The sequence below is a fragment of the Oryctolagus cuniculus genome, chromosome 19, assembly GCF_964237555.1.
Source record: "Oryctolagus cuniculus chromosome 19, mOryCun1.1, whole genome shotgun sequence".
Classification (NCBI taxonomy): domain Eukaryota; kingdom Metazoa; phylum Chordata; class Mammalia; order Lagomorpha; family Leporidae; genus Oryctolagus; species Oryctolagus cuniculus.
In genome coordinates this window covers 50,550,583-50,571,470 of record NC_091450.1, presented here as the reverse complement: position 1 = coordinate 50,571,470, position 20,888 = coordinate 50,550,583, and the positions used below count along the sequence as shown (strand labels likewise).

At 51.6% G+C, this 20,888-nt stretch overlaps 1 protein-coding gene across 1 annotated transcript in view; it reads right to left on the bottom strand.

Annotated features, from left to right (window-relative positions):
- Positions 1-20,888, bottom strand: part of BAZ1B (bromodomain adjacent to zinc finger domain 1B) — a 71,893-nt gene that overhangs the window by 3,497 nt on the left and 47,508 nt on the right. Inside the window, exons 9-16 of the mRNA XM_051835449.2 lie at positions 20,313-20,446; positions 18,045-18,147; positions 17,287-17,385; positions 15,524-15,701; positions 13,207-13,389; positions 5,958-6,105; positions 4,955-5,102; positions 2,057-2,172 (exon numbers count right to left, since the gene is read on the bottom strand). Coding sequence (XP_051691409.2) covers positions 2,057-2,172; positions 4,955-5,102; positions 5,958-6,105; positions 13,207-13,389; positions 15,524-15,701; positions 17,287-17,385; positions 18,045-18,147; positions 20,313-20,446 — 1,109 coding nt within the window. The remainder of the gene's footprint in view (positions 1-2,056; positions 2,173-4,954; positions 5,103-5,957; positions 6,106-13,206; positions 13,390-15,523; positions 15,702-17,286; positions 17,386-18,044; positions 18,148-20,312; positions 20,447-20,888) is intronic.

Sequence of the window (20,888 nt, the reverse complement as noted above, 5' to 3'; positions counted from 1 at the left end):
CACGGGCTGCCTCTGAACCCAGCCTAGGGTTGGCTTCGTTTCTGCATTTCTGAACACCACAGGCAATGGCTAGGGCACTTCCACCACAGCCCTGTCCAGGGTCCCCACAGAGACCTGCGGCTCAGGTCTGCAGCAGGCACACCGCAGTGTGCCCGCAGGCAGCAAGGCCCAGGACCAGCCCGAGGCTGCTCCATCAGGTCCAGCGACTCTCCTCGCTAACGGCCTGGGTCACTCGTGGGGAGTGGGGAGATGACCTCTGGACGGACGCGGGTGACACTCCTTGGGCTATTTCAGGGTCTCCAGCTCAAAAGCAGTAAGCGGTGCTGGGCCTAGGAGCCGCACTAGGGAACTGCAGCTGGGGGCAGGGAGTGGAGTCCAAAGGCGGCCCAAGCGAAGGTCTCTGAAGCCCCACATGCTTCTCTGACCCCTCTGGGCAAACAGAGGTCCTAGACACCCAGGTGGGAACAATCCCTTGGAAAGGGAGTAACAAGGTAGAAGTACTAGGCAATCATCAATGTGAAAACAGGGGCTGCCAATGTGGCGCAGTGGCTTAAGCCACCACCTGCAGCGCCAGCATCCCGCATGAGCGCTGGTTCAATTCCTGGCTGCTCCTCTTCCGGTCCAGCTCCCTGGCTCATGTGCCTGAGAAAGCAGTGGGAGACAGCCTAGCTGCTTGGGCCCCTGCACCCACGTAGGAGATGTGGAAGAAGCTCCTGGCTCCTGACTGGCCCAGCTCTGGCTGTTGCAGCCATTTGGGGAATGAACCAGCAGATGGAAGACTCTCTCTCTGTAATTCTACCTTTCACATAAAATAAGCAATTCTTTATTTAAAAAAAAAAAAAAAGAGTGAAAACAGAGAGAAGACATTCAGAATCTGTTTCCAGACAAATGTGCACCGAGCCGTGAGCCCAGGCCAAGCGAGGCCGGGTGAAGGCACTACACCTGCCTCCCAGGGGGACTCCCTTCGACAATCGCCTCAGTGAACAAACAGAAGGAGCTCCTGCTAATGCGGAGACCAAGCGTCGCAGGCTACACCACGGGGGACGGCAGCACACTGCCAGCCCGGCGCCCGACTCTGCGGTCAGAGTGGGCCGGCTGAACCCGAGAGCAGCTCTGCTCTCTTCAGGAGCTCCTGACTCTGGAAGGACAGTCAGGACGCCTCCTGGGGTGGAGGCGAGGCCCAGCACTGTGGGGAAGCAGGTTGGGCCGCCCCTCCAACACCAGCATCCCATGAGCGTCAGTTCAAGTAACAGCTGCTCCACTTCCAGCCCAGCTGCCTGCTAACGTGCCTGCCACCCGCACGGGAGACTGCACCGAGTTCCTGGACCCCCGCTTTGGCATGGCCCAGCCCCAGGCACTGCCGCAATCTGGGGAGTGAGCCAGTGGAAGGAAGCATTCTTCTCTGTCGCTCTGCCTTTCAAATAAATCTTTTTTTTTTTTTTCATTTTATTTATTTATTTATTTATTTATTTTTGACAGGCAGAGTGGACAGTGACAGAGACAGAGAGAAAGGTCTTCCTTTTTCCGTTGGTTCACTCTCCAATGGCCGCCGCGGCCCGCGCACTGCAGCCGGCACACCGTGCTGATCCGAAGCCAGGAGCCAGGTGCTTCTCCTGGTCTCCCATGGGGTGCAGGGCCCAAGCACTTGGGCCATCCTCCACTGCACTCCCTGGCCACAGCAGAGAGCTGGCCTGGAAGAAGGGCAACCGGGACAGAATCCGGCGCCCCGACCGGGACTAGAACCCGGTGTGCCAGCGGAGGATTAGCCTAGTGAGCCAAAGTACAGGCATAAATAAATCTTAAAAAAAAAAAAAAAAAAAAAAAAGACAGTGCTTCGGACAACCTCAATCCGTAAGGAGGTGCCTGGGTCCAAGTCCCAGTCCTGTACCAAGTCTAGCTTCCTGTTACTGTGTGCCCCGAGAGAGAACAGGGCACAGGGTAGCCGGGACCCCTCCAGCCCTAACACGAGAACACAGCCAGCAAGGCGGCAGCACTCGGGCCCCTCCATGGCAGCTGGGCAGACCGTGAGGAGAGCACAGACAAACCGAACACTTACATCGCAAACCAGCCACCTCATAGTCTTCCTCCTCCTCCTCTTCCTCCTCCTCCTCCTCCTCCGAATCGCTCTCATCTTCTTCACTGTCTTCAGAGGCCGACTCTTCCGTATAATTCCTATGAGGAGGAAAAACCACATGGTAGTCCCGAGAAGGGCTAACCACTCACAGGACCCCCAGCTTGTCATCAGAGACTAGAAGGGCAGATCTGCTCTGGGCAGGGAACCCCAAATCCAGGCCAGGCCAGCGCTCCACACGATGAATAACCAAGTGTCAACAGCTGTCTCCTCTAGCAGGCCCCAAATGGCTTGGACAAGAACCGTGGTGACAGAATCAAGACCACAATGCAATGCTCCCCTCCCCCACAAAACAATGCCTTTGCCTCACAAAAGGAGCCAGATAATGTAACACTGCAGGTAGTAAAAGCTGCCCGTGCGGGGTGGACTGCAGATGCCCAGCAGCCAGGCAGGTGCGGCTCCACCTTGCTGGCCCGGTTCCACCACGAGCAGCTTGCAGATGGCCCTAAGATCAAAGCACGGTAATCCCCGCTCCGGACAGCCCGTCCCAGCCCCGCGTTTCAGAGCAGCTGGAGGGCAGGGAGAAGCCACGAGGACACCGAGGGTGGGGTCAGAGCACACAGCTCTGCCCTGAGAGACCACGCCAGGGCGCACACTGCAGGGACTGCCCTCTGATGGCCTCCCATTTCAGTGTGAACTCAGCAAACATCAGCAGTCTGCTCTTCACAAGCCTGCACTCAGCCTCACTGATACTCAGTGAAGAACAAAGCGGCGGGGTCGGCGCTCGGGCGTGGCTGCAGCACCGGCATCCCATACGGCTCCCGGTTCCAGCCCCAGTCCCGCCTGTTCCACTTCCTGTCCAGTTCTCTGCTAGCAGCCTGGGAAAGCAACGGAGATGGCCAAGTGCTTGGGCCCCTGCTTCCCTTGAGGGGCGCCCAGAGGAAGCTCCTGGCTCCTGGTTTCTGCCTGACCCAGCCCCGGCTGTGTGGCCATCTGGGGAGTGAACCAGCAGACAGAAGACCTCTCTCTCTTCCTCTCTGTAACTCTACCTTTCAACTAAATAAAAACAAATCTTCCCAGCGACAGCAGGGTGAAGTTTAGCTGGGCCGCGGGGCAGGCTATGCAGAGATTATTCCCAACACGGAGGAGAGCACAGGAGGCAAAGCTGAATGATGCATGAATGTCCATAACCACAGACGTGATGGCAACCGGGGCTCAGCAAGCCCTGGGCCAGCATTAAGTCTCCAAGTGTAGGCCAGGGGACAGGGGGAGAGGGGGTTCCGCAGGGGAAAGGGCCGACGACGACCACAGTGGACAGGACGCTGCTTAGGCTGCCTGAATCCTCTGCCAAAGCGCAGGCAGTCAAGTCCTGGCTCTACTCTCTTTTTTAAAGATTTATTTATTTATTTGAAAGTCAGAGTTACACAGAGAGAGGAGAGGCAGAGAAAGAGAGAGAGAGAGAGAGAGAGAGAAAGAGAGAAAGAGAGAGAGAGAGGTCTCCTACCAGCTGGTTCACTCCCCAGTTGGCCGCAATGGCCAGAGCTGCACCGATCCGAAGCCAGGATCCGGGAGCTTCCTCCAGGTCTCCCACGTGGGTGCAGGGCCCCAAGGACTTGGGCCATCTTCCACTGCTTTCCCAGGCCACAGCAGAGAGCTCGATTGGAAGTGGAGCGCCCATATGGGATGCCAGCACTGCAGGTATCCACTACGCCACAGCACTGGCCCCTGGCTCCACTTCCAATTCCAGCTTCCTGCTGAAGCACACCCCGGGAAGCAGTGGCAACGGCTCAAGTATCTGGGGACCTGTCACCCACGTGGGAGATCAGACTGAGTTCCAGGCTCCTGGTTTTAGCTTGGCCCAGTCCCGGCTGCTATGGGCGCTTAGAGAAAGAAGCAGTGATGGAAGAAGTCTGTCTGTTTCTGTCTTTCAAACAAATAACATTTTTAAGAAATTGGGCTAGGAGCCAGTGTTGTGGCAAAGCAGACAAAGCTGCCACCTGACATCCCACGTGGGCGCTGGTTTGTGTCTCAGCTGCTCCATTTCTGATCCAGCTTCCTGCTATGGCCTGGGAAAAGCAGCAGAAGATGGTCCAAGTGCCTGGGCCCCGGCCATCCATGTGGGAGGCCTGAAAGAAGTTCCTGGTTTCTGGCTTCAGCCTGGCCATTGTGGCCTTTTGTGGAATGAACCGGCACACAGACGATCTCTCCCTCTCCCTGTTACTCTTTTATAATAAATCTTAAAAAAGAGAGAGAGAGCGAGCGAGCAGTCAGGCTAGTGAGTTTAGAAGGGGCACTAGAAAGGTGAGTCTGCCCGCTGACACATGGAGAGCGGCGGGCAGGAGGCTGATTTCTAAGATTTCTGGACACTGGACTAACCACACCTGGCCAATCAGTGGCTATGTAAAGCCAGGGAGAAATTCACATCCAAGCTGGCATCAAAGTTCAAATCCTGATGGGGAGCAGACAGCGCGCGTGGGGAAGAGGGTGCCGTGTGCTCACTGGAGATCTAATTGTGAAGAAGTGAGACGTGGGCAACATGGAAGCAGAAGGCAGAGCACTTCGCAAAGTTTGTGGAAAATGTGTCTTATGAAAAACGCAGACTGACATTTTTTGCACCACAATGATCTCAATCTTTAACCCCTTTCTTCCAGGAGCTCTCGTGCAGTGCTCTTTCTTGAGAGACAGAGAACACGGCAGGCGGGGAACACCTGAAACCCCAACATCAAGCTAGAGGCAGAACAGGGCCCTCTGGGCCCCTCCCGGGACGATCGGGTTCTGTACCGAAACCCCAACGCAAGCTCCCCTGAACGATCTGGTGTGAGTCACCGCGGCTCCGCGGTAACAGCTCTTTGTTCATTTCTTTTGAAAACAAAGACTCCTCACCTGCCGCGGGAGTTGCGCCGGGCAGTGGCTGGCTGGCAGGCCGGGCACTGCCACTCGCCATCTGGCACTTCGTAGAGGGCCGGCCGCAGACAGAACAGGTGGAAGGCTTTATTACACTCGTCACAGAGGATCAGCTTGTCGTCCTCACCTGTGGAGAGAGAGGCTTGCAGAGCACCGCGGGCAGCCGGCCACAACCACGGAGCTCTAAGACAGAGCACTCGCCCCGCCCACGCCGCCACAGGGCCACACACGCTCCAGGACGGGGCGCCCTGACGCTCAAGGCAGTCATTTGCTGAGAAGAAACGTAGCATAAACTAGAGGACAGGTAACTGAGGGCTCAGGTCTCCTAACGCACAGCGCCAGACCCGCGCAGGGCCAGGTCGGGCCAGCCAACGCCAGGAATGCCCCTTAGTCTGCTCTTCTGAGACCCCACACGCCCCCCCCCCCCCCACTTCCCATGAAAATAAACCAATCAACTGAGCATGGCCATCTCCCCGCTCCCACCTCCCTTCATCAGCTTGATCCTGAATGACTGTACAGACTTTCCCATCCTTGGAAATTAAACTTTAACCTAATTCACAAAATAACTTCAGCCCCCGAGGAGACAATCACTCGGCTTTTAGCAATGAAGTTCTCTCTGCACACAGGACAGCTGAAGATCTTGGCATGCAACGGTCCCACGTGCCTTGCCCTGCAGAGGCCCCATCTGAGCATCCTCACACCGCACAGACTGCCCCCTGCTGGCCGCACCTGCTCTGACCTCACAGATACTAAAGTTCTGAGATAACCGAAGGACTTAGTTTTTGATTCACTAAACTGCTCCCTGATGGCATCAACTGTTCCTGTTTCACTGAGAGCAAAGGGCCTGCTGGGGCTCACTGTGGTGTAGCCTCAGACCCTCAGAAGGTAAGGTCTGTCCCAGCACACTCGGGGGAGACACAGCATCAGGAGTGAAGATCCCAACCCCTAGGACACCCAGATTAGAAACGCCGTCTCGATATACCCTTCTTTCGACAGACTTTGCACCGCGCGTTCTCTGCAGACATATCCCACTTGATGCACGCGTCCAGCATCCCGAGTAGAACGTGCATTCTGGAGAAAGTCTGAGCCTCACGGATTGCCGTCTTCCATTTTTCCAGTGCAGACGCAACCTAAACAGAGACCGAGTCAGGCCAGCATTACTATGACGACATCAAAACCAGGCATACGCAAAGACACTAAGGCACCTGCCTCCAAGCACTTCCCCGGTTTCACTCAGGTATCCTGGAAGAAATGGCGGCTCCAAAGCATGGGGAAAACATGCCAAACGTCACAGAAGGGAAAGGACAGTCCTTCACCTGGAGACTGAGCGTCACTCAGAAGCCGGAGCTCCCAGGTGCAGCCTGTCCAGCTGTCCCTGCACTCACACGGACCACACTTCTAGACTACGGGGCAAAGGGTGCTGAATCACGTCCGCTGCACTCCTAGTTCACGGGGAATCCCAAGTGCAGGACAGCCTGCCTTCACTCAGCCCAGCATCAGAAAATGCCCATGAATCTACAGGCAGCCTAAGCACGCGCAGTAGGGATATGGGAGAAATGGAATTAGCAGTTCAGTTATAGACACCATCTTCCCCATACACGCTCTAAGGAAAACAGAAGTGCCATTTTAGCCTAGTTCATTTATAGCGTTTTGTTCATCAAAAGGTGATTTTTCAAAAATGTTTTCAACGGGGCCGGCACTGTGGCACAGCAGGTTAAAGCCCTGGCCTGAAACGCCAGCATCCCATATGGACGCCGGTTCGAGACCTGGCTGCTCCACTTCCAATCCAGCTCCCTGCTATGGCCTGGGAAAGCAGTGGAAGATGGCCCAACTCCGTGGGCTTCTGCACCACGTGGGAGACCTGGAAGAAGCTCCTGGCTCCTGGCTTCAGATCGGTGCAACTCTGGCTGTTGCGGCCAATTGGGGAGAGAACCAGTGGTTGGAAGACCTCTTTCTCTCTCCTCTCTCTGTGTAACTCTTTCAAATAAAAATAAATAAATCTTAAAAAAAAAAAACCTTAAAAAAATGTTTTCAAGTGTTTGCGACCTAAAAGGTATGCAAATGCCAGCGTAGGGGCCTCACTTTCCCAGTGGGGAAAGGTGTCAGAGAAGGGCGTGGCCAGGCTCAGGCGGCACACGACAGCACGGATCAGGAGCACCAGAGGGGTGGAGGTCCTGTGTTCAGCTCAGTCAGGAATGAACGAGCGCGAGAGGAGGCCCTTGCTGCTCTCAAGGCTGGCACGCCCTAGTGCCAACTAGCTGACCCCCACGGCTCAGCCGGCACCACAGGGGACCGCACCACGTTGCCCTAGGCACTTAAGATCCCTGGAAGACAGACCTCCTATAGGAGAGGTGACCGGGCAGGGAGAGCTGGGTTCCCTCTGAGCACGGCTGCCCTCTAGTGGACAGTCAGCTCCCGTGCACATGTGCACACACGTATGGGAGAGCACAGTCCCATGCAGGCTGCAGCTTTTCACTTCCTGATTATATCCTAAGTTATAAAATGCGGGCACCCAGCAGCTAGTCTGGCTTCAGTAAACTATTTTTTAAACTTGAAGAGATCTTGGAAATAAGCTTGTCTAACCTGGTGTATTTTTAAGATTCTAAATGGATCATACACTTCTGCGAGTGCCTTCTGACACGGAGCGTGTTTCTAGGGTCATGCACACGCACGATCTTCCTCCCATTTTACTGCGGAATAACAGTCCACTGTACAGACATATCACATTTTATTTACTCAACAACTGGCGGACACGTGAGCTGTTTCCATATCTGAGCTTCTCAGAACAGCGCTGAATGCTTGTGTAACATTCACTTGTTATTTTCCACGGGAACAAAGTCTGCCTGAAGTTCCACAGCAGTTTAAGGTGCAGGTTCCCTGTGTCCCAATCCACACACATGGCATGACACCTACTGGACAATCATTAGCATCCCCTCATCCACTAAACCCGCCTAGACTCCAACCAACTTCTGATTTTGAGGGGCAAAAACTTTTATTAGACACTCAAGATTTGAGAGAACATCCTGGTCTTCTCTGATGGCACAAAATCCCAAACAGGCCCAAGAACGCCAAAGAAAACCCAAACAAAACATCTACCACATTCAAGGTTGTGTTTTCTTTTCTTTTTTTTTTTTTTTTTTTTTTTTTTTGACAGACAGAGTGGACAGTGAGAGAGAGACAGAGAGAAAGGTCTACCTTTGCCGTTGGTTCACTCTCCAATGGCTGCTGCAGCTGGCGCGCTGTGGCCGGCGCACCGCACTGATCCGAAGGCAGGAGCCAGGTGCTTCTCCTGGTCTCCTATGGGGTGCAGGGCCCAAGCACTTGGGCCATCCTCCACTGCACTCCCGGGCCAGAGCAGAGAGCTGGCCTGGAAGAGGGGCAACCGGGACAGAATCTGGCGCCCCGACCGGGACTAGAATCCGGTGTGCCGGCGCCGCTAGGCGGAGGATTAGCCTAGTGAGCTGCGGCGCCGGCCAAGGTTGTGTTTTCAAAAGCAGATAGGAGTGGGTATTTGGTGTCAGGAGGGTGAAGACCACTCAAGACTCCTGTACCCCGCACGGGAGAGCCAGGGTTTGAGCCCTGGCATGGCTCCCTGCTAATGCACAGCCTGGGAGACAGCAGGTGACGGCTCCAATACTTGGACCTCTGCCACCCACAAGGGACCCAGATTGAGTTCTTGGCTCTTGGCTCTTGGCTTCGGCTTGGCCTAGCTCAGGTGTTACGGGTATTTGCAGAGTGTACCAGCCGATGGAAGCTCTGTCCTTCCAAATGTGTGTTTTTTTGGTTTTTTTTTTTTTTTTTTTTTTTGACAGGCAGAGTGGACAGTGAGAGAGAGGGAGACAGAGAGAAAGGTCTTCCTTTGCCGTTGGTTCACCCTCCAATGGCCGCCATGGCTGGCACACCGCGCTGATCCGATGGCAGGAGCCAGGTACTTATACTGGTCTCCCATGGGGTGCAGGGCCCAAGGACTTGGGCCATCCTCCACTGCACTCCCTGGCCACAGCACAGAGCTGGCCTGGAAGAGGGGCAACCGGGACAGAATCCAGTGCCCCGACCGGGACTAGAACCCGGTGTGCCAGAGCCGCAAGGCAGAGGATTAGCCTAGTGAGCCACGGTGCCGGCCCCAAATGTCTTTAATAAATAACAAAGAGCGAGCTAAAGAGCAGCCAGTGTGCTTCCCTACCCACAGCCGGCGGCGTCCTGCAGCCGCTGTCCCGCAGTGCTGCTGGGGGCCGGGCACACTACCCTGGTGGGAAACCAAACCCTCGGCACACCAGGTTTTCATAACTGTTGGGCCCACCGGAGAAGCAGGTATTAACGACAGAATCGAGAGGGGGCAGCGTTCATCCAATCACCAGGAACGCCCTTGCTCAGCACTGGAAGGGCAGGTATCCCATCCCGGCGGGGATACCAGCAGCTTCGGATCAGTCTTCCACGGAAGACCATGGGAAATGGAAAAACAAACAGCAAAGTGATCAGGACAAATGCAACCAAAGTAAACAGAAAGTCAAGCAAAACCCAAGCCTTCGCCAAATTCTACATTACATACTGTCTTTTCCACTTAACTCAAGGAAACAAGAAAGCATCGAATATTTGAGATAATCTACATCTGTAAATAAGGAAACTAACGCCTGGATTAGAGACCGATACACGTTTATGCAACAGGGATGGGAAGCCCTGGCCCTGCTGAGTGGAAACCTTCACAGCCAAGGACTGGAAAATTCCATGCTGTGGGGACGCTGGCCCTGGGGAAGGGCAGGCACAGGCCCGGCTGGGAGGCGCCTCGCTCATTTTCCAGGAAACCGTCCCAGGCTTTCCATCCACGCCTCTGGATGTGGAGGGCTCAGTGTCCTCCCCAGCCACACGGAGGACAAGTCTCACCCGACAAGCTGCAAGGCCACTTCACGGTGGGGCTCAGACGCACAGAGCTTACTGAGAACACCACAAAATGGCAAGGGAAGGGGTGACGCCTGGAAGGGTCACATCAGGAAAGACGGCTCTGTCCTCAAAACCCAGGCCAGACTCAGAGCACTGAAGACGATGCCCGACAGACGGGTCCTCTACGCGGCACCTCAGTATCGCCTGGCAGGTAACCTCGGTCATCAACAGCCACTTGGAAGGCGACAACTCAGTCCCAGTCAGATAATACACATGTGCCATTTCTAAGCAAGTCTGAACTACAGCTTTATCTAAACCTCTGCTCTGCTGACCTGTCTTATCGCCACCGTCTTCCCTGTATCACCCCGTATCACCCTAACGAGGAGCTCTGGAAAGCAACATAGACAAACAAAGAGCGCGCCAGTTCTGGGGACAGAAGCCAGTTCCGACCAATCTGCAAAGGCCCGAGCAGCCCTTCCGTGGCCTGATTTCCTGCCTTCCCTTGCAAACCCCGTGCCTCTGGATATCCTCGGGGAAGTTCTGCCTGCCCTGGCCATGCCTCCCTCACAGCACTTGTCACTCGACTGCCACTGTCTCCTGCTTCCATCTCTTGCATGTAGCCAGGACCCAGGGCTTTGCCTCAGCTCCATAAAACCTCCAGACCCAGCCCTGTGCCTGGCACCAGCGGGCTTCAGCAGATGACTGTGAAAGGAAGGGAGGAGGGCCATCTAGAACAGGGACAAGTACTCCACGGTAGATGAAGGCTGGGGCCTCTCCCCTAACGGAGGGTCTCCAAACGCTTTTCTTTGTAAGTCCTCATAAACTGAAATATAACATACAAAAATGGAGCTGCCAGTTATTATATTATTTATTCCTTCACTTAAAAAGGCAGGGAGACAATGAGAGAGCCCTCCCTCTAGGCTTATCCCCCCCCGCCCAACGCCTGCAACAGCGGGGCTGGGCCAGGGTGAAGCCAGGGGCTGGGAACTTCACCCACATTTCCTATATACGTGGCACCAGCCCAGCTACTGATACTTAGTAGAGGGAAAGCTTCATGACACTGAATTTGGCAATGACTTCTGAGATACGACAGCAAAAGTGGAGGAGGTGACAAAAATAAAAATAGGGGGGCGGGGTGGGGGAGAATGGCACGAGTGCTGTGGCACAGTGGGCTAACGAGCACCGGCTCCAGTCCCGGCTGCTCCACTTCCAATCCAGCTCCCTGCTAACGGCCTGGGAAACAACAGAAGATGGCCCAAGTGCCTGGGCTACTGTTACCCACTTGGGAGACCTGGATGGAGCTCCTGGCTCCTGGTTCACTCCCCAGCTGTTGCAGCCATCTGTCTCTCCCTCTATAACTCTGCCTTTCAAATAAATAAATAATATTTTTTTTTAAAAAAAGGAAAGATAGGTAAGTTGGACTGAACTGCCTTTATCAAAATTAAAACTTTAATGCATCAATTACTATCAAGACACTATCAGGAGAATGAAACGGAACACCTGGAATGGCGGACTGTATTAGTCGTTTATCTGAAAAGGCTAAACATAGAAAGAACTTCGACAACAAAACAATCCAATTAAAAAACAAGCAAAATACCTGAATATACATTTCTCCAAAGATTTCAGGCACATGGCCATTTTGAAGAGACTCTCAACATCACTGATAATTAGGGACACGCAAATAAAAACTACAATGAACTACCCATTCATCCAAGCCATGGAGCCTAATGAGCGTTAGGGAGGATGTGGAGAAACCAGAATCCTTGTGCACTGCCGGCAGGAAAACGAAAGTGAAGTGGTTCAGCCCCTGGGAAACTGCAAGGTGGCTGTTACGACATTCAACGCCGAATCACTGTGTGACCCAAGTCCACCTCTAGGCACACTGAAGTGCAGGGACTCAGACACAGTCACAGTAGAATCACCCTCACAGCTACAAGGCAGGAGCACCCGAGTGCCCATCCGCGGATGGCGACATAGAGTGTGTACACACAAATGCGGCACAGTAAGGAATGTGCCGGGTCTCTGTCCTCGAGCCTAACACTCTCGGCACTTCCTCCCAGGACCACCTCTGGTGTTCACAGGAACCCTTCGGGTCACACTGAGCTGATGTGACTGCGATGACCTCGGTGGCCCCTAAGCAACCTCAGGATGGAGCTGATCGCCAGAAAGACCAAGTGATTAGAGAGCTGGAACGCTGCAGCCCTGTCTGGGACCCCCTGGAAGGGAAAACTGAGGGACCTGGCGCTGAGGCTCTAACAAGACAGGATGATCTGCAGTGACGAACATACCCGGGTGCTGGTCAAGTGGCAACAGTGGAGAGGGCGTGGCTGCTCTGTGCGCTGCCCCCACCCCACCCCACCCCAGGCCTGTCCTACGCATCTCTTCCATCAGGCTGTTCCTGTCTTGCATCCTGTACGACAACACAGTAAACCTAAACAAAATGCTTTCCTAAGTTCCGTGAGTCATTTTAGCAAATCATCACACCAGAGGCGGCAGTGGTTGTGCGACCCTTCAACGTAAAGCAAGCTCAGGTGGCAACACGGGACTTGCAGCTGGTGTGTGAAATGAAAGCTGCCTTGTGGGAGAAGCCCCTTAACCCGTTCGAGCTGACGCAAGGCCCACGCACAGAGCGTGGGGATTCACTTGTGGGACTCAGTCGCGTTGGCAGAGAACCGGAGAACTGCTCAGTGCACAAACCCCACATATGTGGTATCTAAAGTGCTGTGTGGGTAGATCAGGTTTTAACACACAATGGAATATTAATCAGCCTTAGAAAGCAGCTCTGGTATGTGCTTCAACATAAACCCTGAAGACGTGCTAAGTGCAACAAACCAGTCACAAAAGGACACACTGCATGAATCCATGGATAGGACATACCTAGAGTAGTCAAACCCATAGACAGAAAAGGGACAGTTTGGTGGCTGCCACGGGTTGGGCAGGAGGAGGCAGAGTTATTGGTTAATGGGACACAGCATCAGTTTGGAAAAATAAAAAGGCTCAGGAGATGGATGTGCTGACAGTTGCAGAAGTGTACATGTAGAAACAGTCAATGTCACATTAGCTATGTTTTACCATAATTTTTAAAATATTTTTAAAGCCACCACTATCTTCTAAAAGAGACAATCAAATTGTGCTTAAAGAAAGGGAATGGGGTGGGGGAACTGCACAACCACTCTATTATCCACAGACTAGTTTGAAAATCATTAATGTAGCAGAAAATTATTAAGAAAAAAATGCAAAGTTAGCTCAGGGCACAATACTTATGGTAACTAAAAAGCAGAGTTAAGGCTATTTTTAAAACCAAATGACACTCTCCCATAGCAGCATAAACTGTATCTTCAATCACTGAATACCTTTGCTTCCTCTGCCATTTTCTTCTCTTCATCCACTTCCTCGGCTTTTGCTGAATCTTCGCTTTGCAATTTTCTTCTCTTTTGCTTGGGAGCCATGAAGCCCTGGAGAAATTTCTTTATGACACTGGCCTGAAGGGCAATGACACACTCACCAAAGTCCTTCAGCTTCTCTAAGGAAACGACCTGCACAGAACGACGTTAAAGCCAGATGAGGAAAGGCCGACAGAGAGATGAAGCAGTCCATCCCCAGCTGCATCAGACCGACCGAGACGGCCGCACCGCTCATCTACCTGTGCTCTCAGCTCATGGGAAGGCTATGGGTTTGAAGCAGTCGACCAGCTCCATGTCCCCAGGGAAGGGATCCAGAATTTTTTGAAATTTCTTCAGCTTTAGGAGAGCTGCACAGAGCTCTCATGCAGTAAAGACCAAATGCCTACAATGTGCAGGGATCATCTTAATGCAAAGACAAGCTGAGGAGGCCCAGGTGTCCCTGGATTTCTGGCGCCGTCTGGCAACAGGCCTTGCACGTACTTCATCTGAATCAGGCTGCTGAGCATAGCACACTACACTGTCCGTCACGTAAGATGTACGAATTAAAAAACTTCATTGTGGCCGGCGCCGCGGCTCACTAGGCTAATCCTCCGCCTTGCGGCGCCGGCACACCGGGTTCTAGTCCCGGTCAGGGCGCCGGATTCTGTCCCGGTTGCCCCTCTTCCAGGCCAGCTCTCTGCTCTGGCCCGGGAGTGCAGTGGAGGATGGTCCAAGTCCTTGGGCCCTGCACCCCATGGGAGACCAGGAGAAGCACCTGGCTCCTGCCTTCGGATCAGCGCGGTGCGCCGGCTGCAATGCGCTGTCCGCGGCTGCCATTGGAGGGTGAACCAACGGCAAAGGAAGACCTTTCTCTCTGTCTCTCTCTCTCACTATCCACTCTGCCTGTCACAAAAAAAAAAAAAAAAAAAAAAAAAAAAAAAAAAAAAAAACACCACATTGTATAGCAAGGAAAAAATTAGGACAGCTCAGTGTCAACTAGAATCAAGTAACTTACAAAACATTTGCTACGTAAAAAAGTGAATGTGTAACATTTAAAGTTGGCAAAATCCTTTCGTGTAACTCTTCAAAAATCAAGAACCATAAATATGCTTAAATCCTTTTTTTCTAGAAAATGTACCAAGAAATATCACTAATTAAAAATAAAAAAAATTCCATGCAGTGGATATGTATGTAATTTGCTAGCTCTTGTAACAAAGACAATTATGCAGAAGAGGTGGAAGTTTTTATAAATCAGGGCTCACGGGGACACGGGCTGCTCGTTAAGTCACACACACCGTAATGAATGACGTGGTTTCTCAGCACCCACAAGGACACCGGCTGCAGAAGCCTCCTGACACCAAGATCTGTGGACGCTCAAATCCCTTCTATCAATGGCACAGGATCTGCAGAAAACCTAGCACATCCCCTCTGCTCTTCAAACTATCTCGAGGTGACGTCTAACACATAGTGGCCACGTAAGGGCTGTTTAGATAGTTGTTATACTGAACTGTGTAGAGAATAATGACCCCTCCCAAAATGTTCACATTCAGCACAGATTAAATTTTCCCCCCAAATATTTTTGATCTGCAGATGGTTTAATTCATGGATACAGAACCCATAGAGGGCTGATTATAACTTGAAGAGATACAATGTTGCTATGTGTGGGATGATACAGGCTTTATGACTTTAAAGCAGTACAGACTTCACAATGGTGACTGATGGGTAGTATTCCCCAGTTTCCATATATAATCTGTGCAGTGTGGGCCCTGAGGGCTCATCCGTAGTGTCAGGTGTCATGGACCCACACTACTTCAGGGTCCTTCTAGGCAGTGAATGGCAGGATGGGAAACAGCCCTGACATGGAGTCCACGTCATAGCATGAGTAACGCCCAACGTCAGCAGTGCTCTCCCTGTGCTGGCGGGCTGAGGGCGGAGAAGCAGAACACACAAACATGGTGCATGTTTCTCAGCACAGGAACCCAGCGTTAACCAACCAGGGCCTCACAACCAGTTCTCCAGCCAGCTTAACAGAAAAGCTCATTTTGAACAGATTCTGAGCCAACTATTAGGTTTCCTAGAGACCAACAAAAGATAACACCACCCCCCACCCCAAAAAAATTTACTCGAAGACTTTTGGTCCTATCTATGCCTTTCAAGGCAAACCACCCAAACATGACTTCCAGGGTCACCTTGGAGGTTAGGAACACAGTATCAGGAAACAAGTCCACCCCACTCCAAATGGAGTTTTCTGAGTGACAGCTTTCAGAGAATTTGCTCCTGGCCTTACCCGGGCTTCAAACTCTGATGTCTCCTCCACGTAGCCAAGCCCTCCTTTTTGTAACCTTGTTGCGACTTCAATGAGGTCACTCCTGAGGAAGTTTAAAAGCTCCTGGTTGCCATCACAGGATTTCAAACCCAGATTTGGTTTCCGAGCCAGGTGAATAGAGTGAATGATGTCCTGGTACCTACAAGTGTTGGGGTGGGGGAAGGGTGGGGGCAAAGTTACTCTTGCACGTGATGTGTTCTTTAGCCTGGATCACAGCACTATGGTGTGCCTAGTACCACTCAAAAAAGTCTGGCACTGTTGCCAGTCTGTTCTAAGGTTATCTCCCAGCTCTCTTCGATCGAACCTGAATTCAACCATGAAAGTATGGAGTCAGCAGTGCCCTTAGCCAAAACCCGGCTTTGACAGAAATGAGGTTAAACAGAAACGGCACAAACCAGTCTAGATGGAGCTGATGCTACTTTATAGGTCAGAGTTTTGTAAAAGATGCGATGAATTCACATAATATAAAACTCACTATTTTAAAGCACACACTTCAGGTGTTTTTATGTTGTAAAACCATCACAACTGCCCAATTCCAAAACATTTCCATGTTCCCAAACAGGGAGGATTCTATACCCCTAACAGCTGGCACTCCCAATGCCTCCCCCCTCCCAGCCCCTGGCCACCACTAACCCACTCACCTACTTTGTTTCCAAGCTTTAGCCTATTCTGAATGTTTCAAATGCCTGCAATCACAGAGCAGTGCTTTGTGTCTGGCTGCTTCCACTGTGTTTTCAAGGCTCATCCCTTTGTACCATGGATCAATACACCCCATTCCCTTCTCAGGCTGAAAACTATCCCATGGTTTGGATAAACCTACCCCATGATGTTTTTTTAATATGATTTTATTCATTTATTTGAAACTCAGAAATACAGAGAAGGAGAGACAAGAGAGAGAGATCCTCCACCCACGGGTTCACTTGCCAAGTGGCCGCAATGGCCAGGGCTAGGCCAGGCCAAAGCCAGGAGCTTCTTCTGGGTTTTCCACGTGGATGCAGGGGCCCACGCACTTGGACCATCTTGCCCAGCTTTCCCAGGCGCATCAGCAGGGAGCTGGACTGAAGTGGAGCAGCCACAATGGAACCAGAGCCATGCCGGCGCTGGGGAGGCTTGACCTTCCATGGCACAGCACTAGCCTGCACCCCATATTAAACTGAGGGGTGCTGGGGTGTTGTGAATACTGAGACCACTTCAGGACACCCACTGACCACCAGCACTGCGTCTTCAAGGCAGCCTGGCTGTGCATGCATCACTCCTGCCTGCTTAAAAGGTATAACTTGTGGTGTCGCAGGTAGAGCCACCGCCTGCAACACTGGCATCCCATTTGTACACTGGTTCAACTCCGGACTGCTCCACTTCTGACCCAGCTGCCTTGCTAATGCTCCTGGGGAAGCAGTGGAGAGCAGCCCCAGCTCCCTTGCTGATGCTCCTGGGAACGCAGTGGAAAGCGGCCCCAGTGCTGGGGTAGTTGTCACTCGGGAGACCCGGAAAATCCTGGCTTCAGACCAGCCCAGCTCCAGCCATGGTAGGCATTTGGGGAGTGAACCAATGAATGGAAGACCTCTCTCTCTCTGACTCTTTCAAGTAAATAAATAAATCTTAAAAAGAAAACATAAAAGCATGACATTTTATTTTAATAGCTTTTATGGATAAGCAAAACCCGGGAACGAGAGCCCTCAGACCTCGGTATGAGAGAAGGGAGCCGTGAGCACAGGAGCCCTCACCTCTTCTCCAGCCTCTCCTTCAGCTGACTTTCTCGGATTCCCTGAGGGTGAAGGCAGTTTAGCAGCTCATCCAGCTCCTTCTGACTATCACACAAAAACCTGCAGAGACGACAGACACGGTCAGCTCGGACAGACATCCACACCGGACACTAAGCAGGACATCTAGGACTGGTCTAGAGTGGAGAGCAGAATTCCAAACTTGTCTGAATAATTTATTGTTTCCAAGAGGCTAAATGTTAATTTTACACTAAGATATTGGGGCAAAAGCTTTCTATTAAAATTTAAAAGACAAATTTTATATAAAGTTGATATGAACACTTATTCCTATATTTTCAAAATGTCAGCTTGCACCCAACCCAACAGCCACGGCAGCTACCACAGCCACAGACCAAAAGAGGCCCTCATGAAATCTCACCCCCGCCTCAAGAATGACAAGTGGCCACCCGCGCCACCCCAACCCTCACACACACGATTGATTCATAAATGTGCTCTAAACTCTGTACATTGCATCAAGCCATAAGCCATAAATGATTAATGAATTTGAGTTGACTGGGTTTGATTACGGGGAATGCTGAGTGCCTCTATCCTCAGGTTCAAGAGCGTAAAATCTTACCTACTGCACAAAGTTACATTACAGAGGGCAAAATCAAATTCCAAACCTTAGAGAAAACAAGTACCTTTTTACCACTTACTTATTTTGTAAATATTTTGTTAATGCTTAAAAGGAAGAAGAGCAACCAGATGAATGCTCACGTTACCATAGGTTCTGTCCTTGTTTGGGTATGGTGGTCTCCACAGCAATTTCTATTGCTGGTCCATGGGAATTCAAGTTGGCACTTTTGCCTAAGTTTGCTTTCTTATCTAAGAAAAATTTACACATTAGATTTAATAAAATAAATACTCAATTCTTAGTTTCAAACCTAAACAACACCCAATGCTGAAGTCAACAACAAATAAGAGACACTGTCTATTAGATCTATCCACGTGTATCTTAAATAACTTATACACAGTATGTTATCTGGGATGTAGATGGTCTCTGGCTGAAGACGGTTCCACTTCAGATTTTTTGACTTTGCAACGGTGTGAAAGCAGTAAACATTCAATATTCTGAACTCTTCCTGGGCTAGCATTTGTGCAGTGGGGGCAGCCATGGAGCGAGCTGCAGCTCACAGCCAGCCAAGGGGTAAACAGTCGGTGCTCTCCAGTGTTATAAACTAGGATGTTCAGCACTTTGGGCATGTTAAATGCACGTCTGCCCAGGTATCTTCAGCTTAGGTTTACCAGGGCATAACTGCACTGGAAATCCAATAGCATCTGGTATCTGCTCTGTGCAAGTATAGCTAAAGAGCTGTACAGTTCAGAATTTCAAGAGTGCCGCCACTTAGAATGGAGAAGCATGGGGCAGGTGCTGTGGCATAGTGGGTAAAGCCACTGCCTGCAGTGCCAGCATCCCACATGGGCGCCGGTTCAAGTCCCGGCTGCTCCACTTCTGATCCAGCTCTCTGCTATGGCCTGGGAAAGCAGTGCAGGATGGCCCAAAGTCCTTGGGCCCTTGCACCCCATGTGAGAGACCTGGAGAAAGCTCTCAGCTTTGGATCGGCCTAGCCCTGGCCGTTGCGGCCATTTGGGGAGTGAACCAGCAGATGGAAGACCTCTCTCTGCCTCTCTGTAACTCTGCTTTTAACTCTGCTTTTCAAATAAATAAATCTTTGGGAAAAAAAAAAAAAAAAAAAGAATGGAAAGGATGACTAACTTTATAGCAAAGCAAATAAAAGTAAAAAACCTTAAAAATAAATAAATTTTAAAAAGGAGACTTCTCAAAGAAATAATGTTCAAAGAAGAGTTGGCAGGAAATTCACTGATCGTCAATCCAGTGGTTCAACAGGGAGATGCTGGACAAGCACTGAAGACATTAACTTCCCAAGTGGAGGGGCCAGTCAGCAGCAGGAGCAGCAGGCAGGACGGCCGCGGCTCGGGACAGCCTGTCTCGTATCCAGGCGCCTCCACGCCGGCTCCAGCTGCCTGCTCACGTGCACCCGGGAGGCAGCAGGTGATGGCTCAGGCACCTGGGTCCCCGCCACACACTTGAGAGTCCCAGATGGAAGTTCCCAGCCCCCAGATTCAACCTAGCCCACCTCAGCTGTTGTGAGCATTTGGAAAGTGGACCACTGGATGGGAGCTGTCTGTCTCCCTCTTTCTCTCAAATACATAATGTTTAAAAAAATAAAGCGGAGGGAAGAACGTCTGAACCTGCCTTCCTGTCCCCCTTGAAACATCTACTAAAAAACTTCCAAGAGACAAAATTTGGAAAGTACTTCTATAAAATCTAAGTCCAAAGATCCTGACAAGAAAGTTCTTTTCTCTCAAAACCATGCCTGGAACAAAGCTAACAACCAAACATTAATCTCCCTCTCTCGTTATCCAGCATCTCATATCCGCTCATCTCCCTCCATACATCGGGCTCAGGCAATAAAGAAATTTTGTGGGACAGCTGTAGTACGTGGGATGCATCCATCCCATATTAAGTCCTGACTACTCCGCTTCCAATCCAGCTTCCTGCTAATGCAAACCCTAGGAGGCAGCAACTGATGGCTTGAGTACTTGGGTCCCTGCCATGGCCCAAATGAGGCCCAGATTCAAGTTGGGGCTCTTGGCTTCAGCCTGGTCCACTCTAGCCATCACAGCCATTTGGAGAGTAAACCAGCAGATGAAGATTCTGCCTTTCTGCGACTCTTCACCCCAGTCACACTGCCTCCACTGTACCACCCGCCCACTCTGTGATGGTGGGCAGGCGGCACACTCGCTAGGAACCTTTTCCCTGGCCGCTGATTTCATGCGGCCAGCCAGCGGCGCCAGAGCCGCAACTCCCCGACAGCGCAGCAAGCGTGAGGGGAAACAGCCGAGTTCAGCAGTGCGCTGCGCTGTGGAGCGGACGCCTGGCAGGTGAGTCCTGACTCACTTTTGCCTTGCGATGGGTTAGGACGCAGCTCTATCAAGTCAGGGAGCATCTGGAGCGGACAACTTACTGCGGGGACAGGAATCCTCGTCAGCAGAGTCCGAGTGCTTCTTGCGGTGATGGTTGAATCGGTAGTCAATGCTGTCATGTACCCAGCCCTTCTCAATGAACAATCCTGGAACTTCGTCTGAGAAGAGCCAGTATCTACAAACCACAACCACACGTTAGTCAGGACTGCGGGACGACTGCGCGTGTCACAGAGCCTCACAGACCATTCACAACCACAGACAGGAACGCTCTCTTTGCTCAAAATTCAACAGACACCAACCACAGGGGAAAGCGAAGGATACTACATTTTCTGCAGTCTGAGACTCATATAACGTCTGTAACTTTTATAACATCTAGTATTTCTCTGTCTTTAGGTTCCATGTAATGTATACCTTTAAAATAATCAACAATATTAAAGTGTTGGTCGACACTATATTTGGTCGACATTTCTCTTATTTTATGCGTTTTATTTGAAAGGCAGACAGGGCCGGCACCGCAGCTCAATAGGCTAACCCTCCGCCTGCAGCGCCGGCACACCGGGTTCTAGTCCTGGTCGGGGTGCCGGATTCTGTCCCGGTTGCCCCTCTTCCAGGCCAGC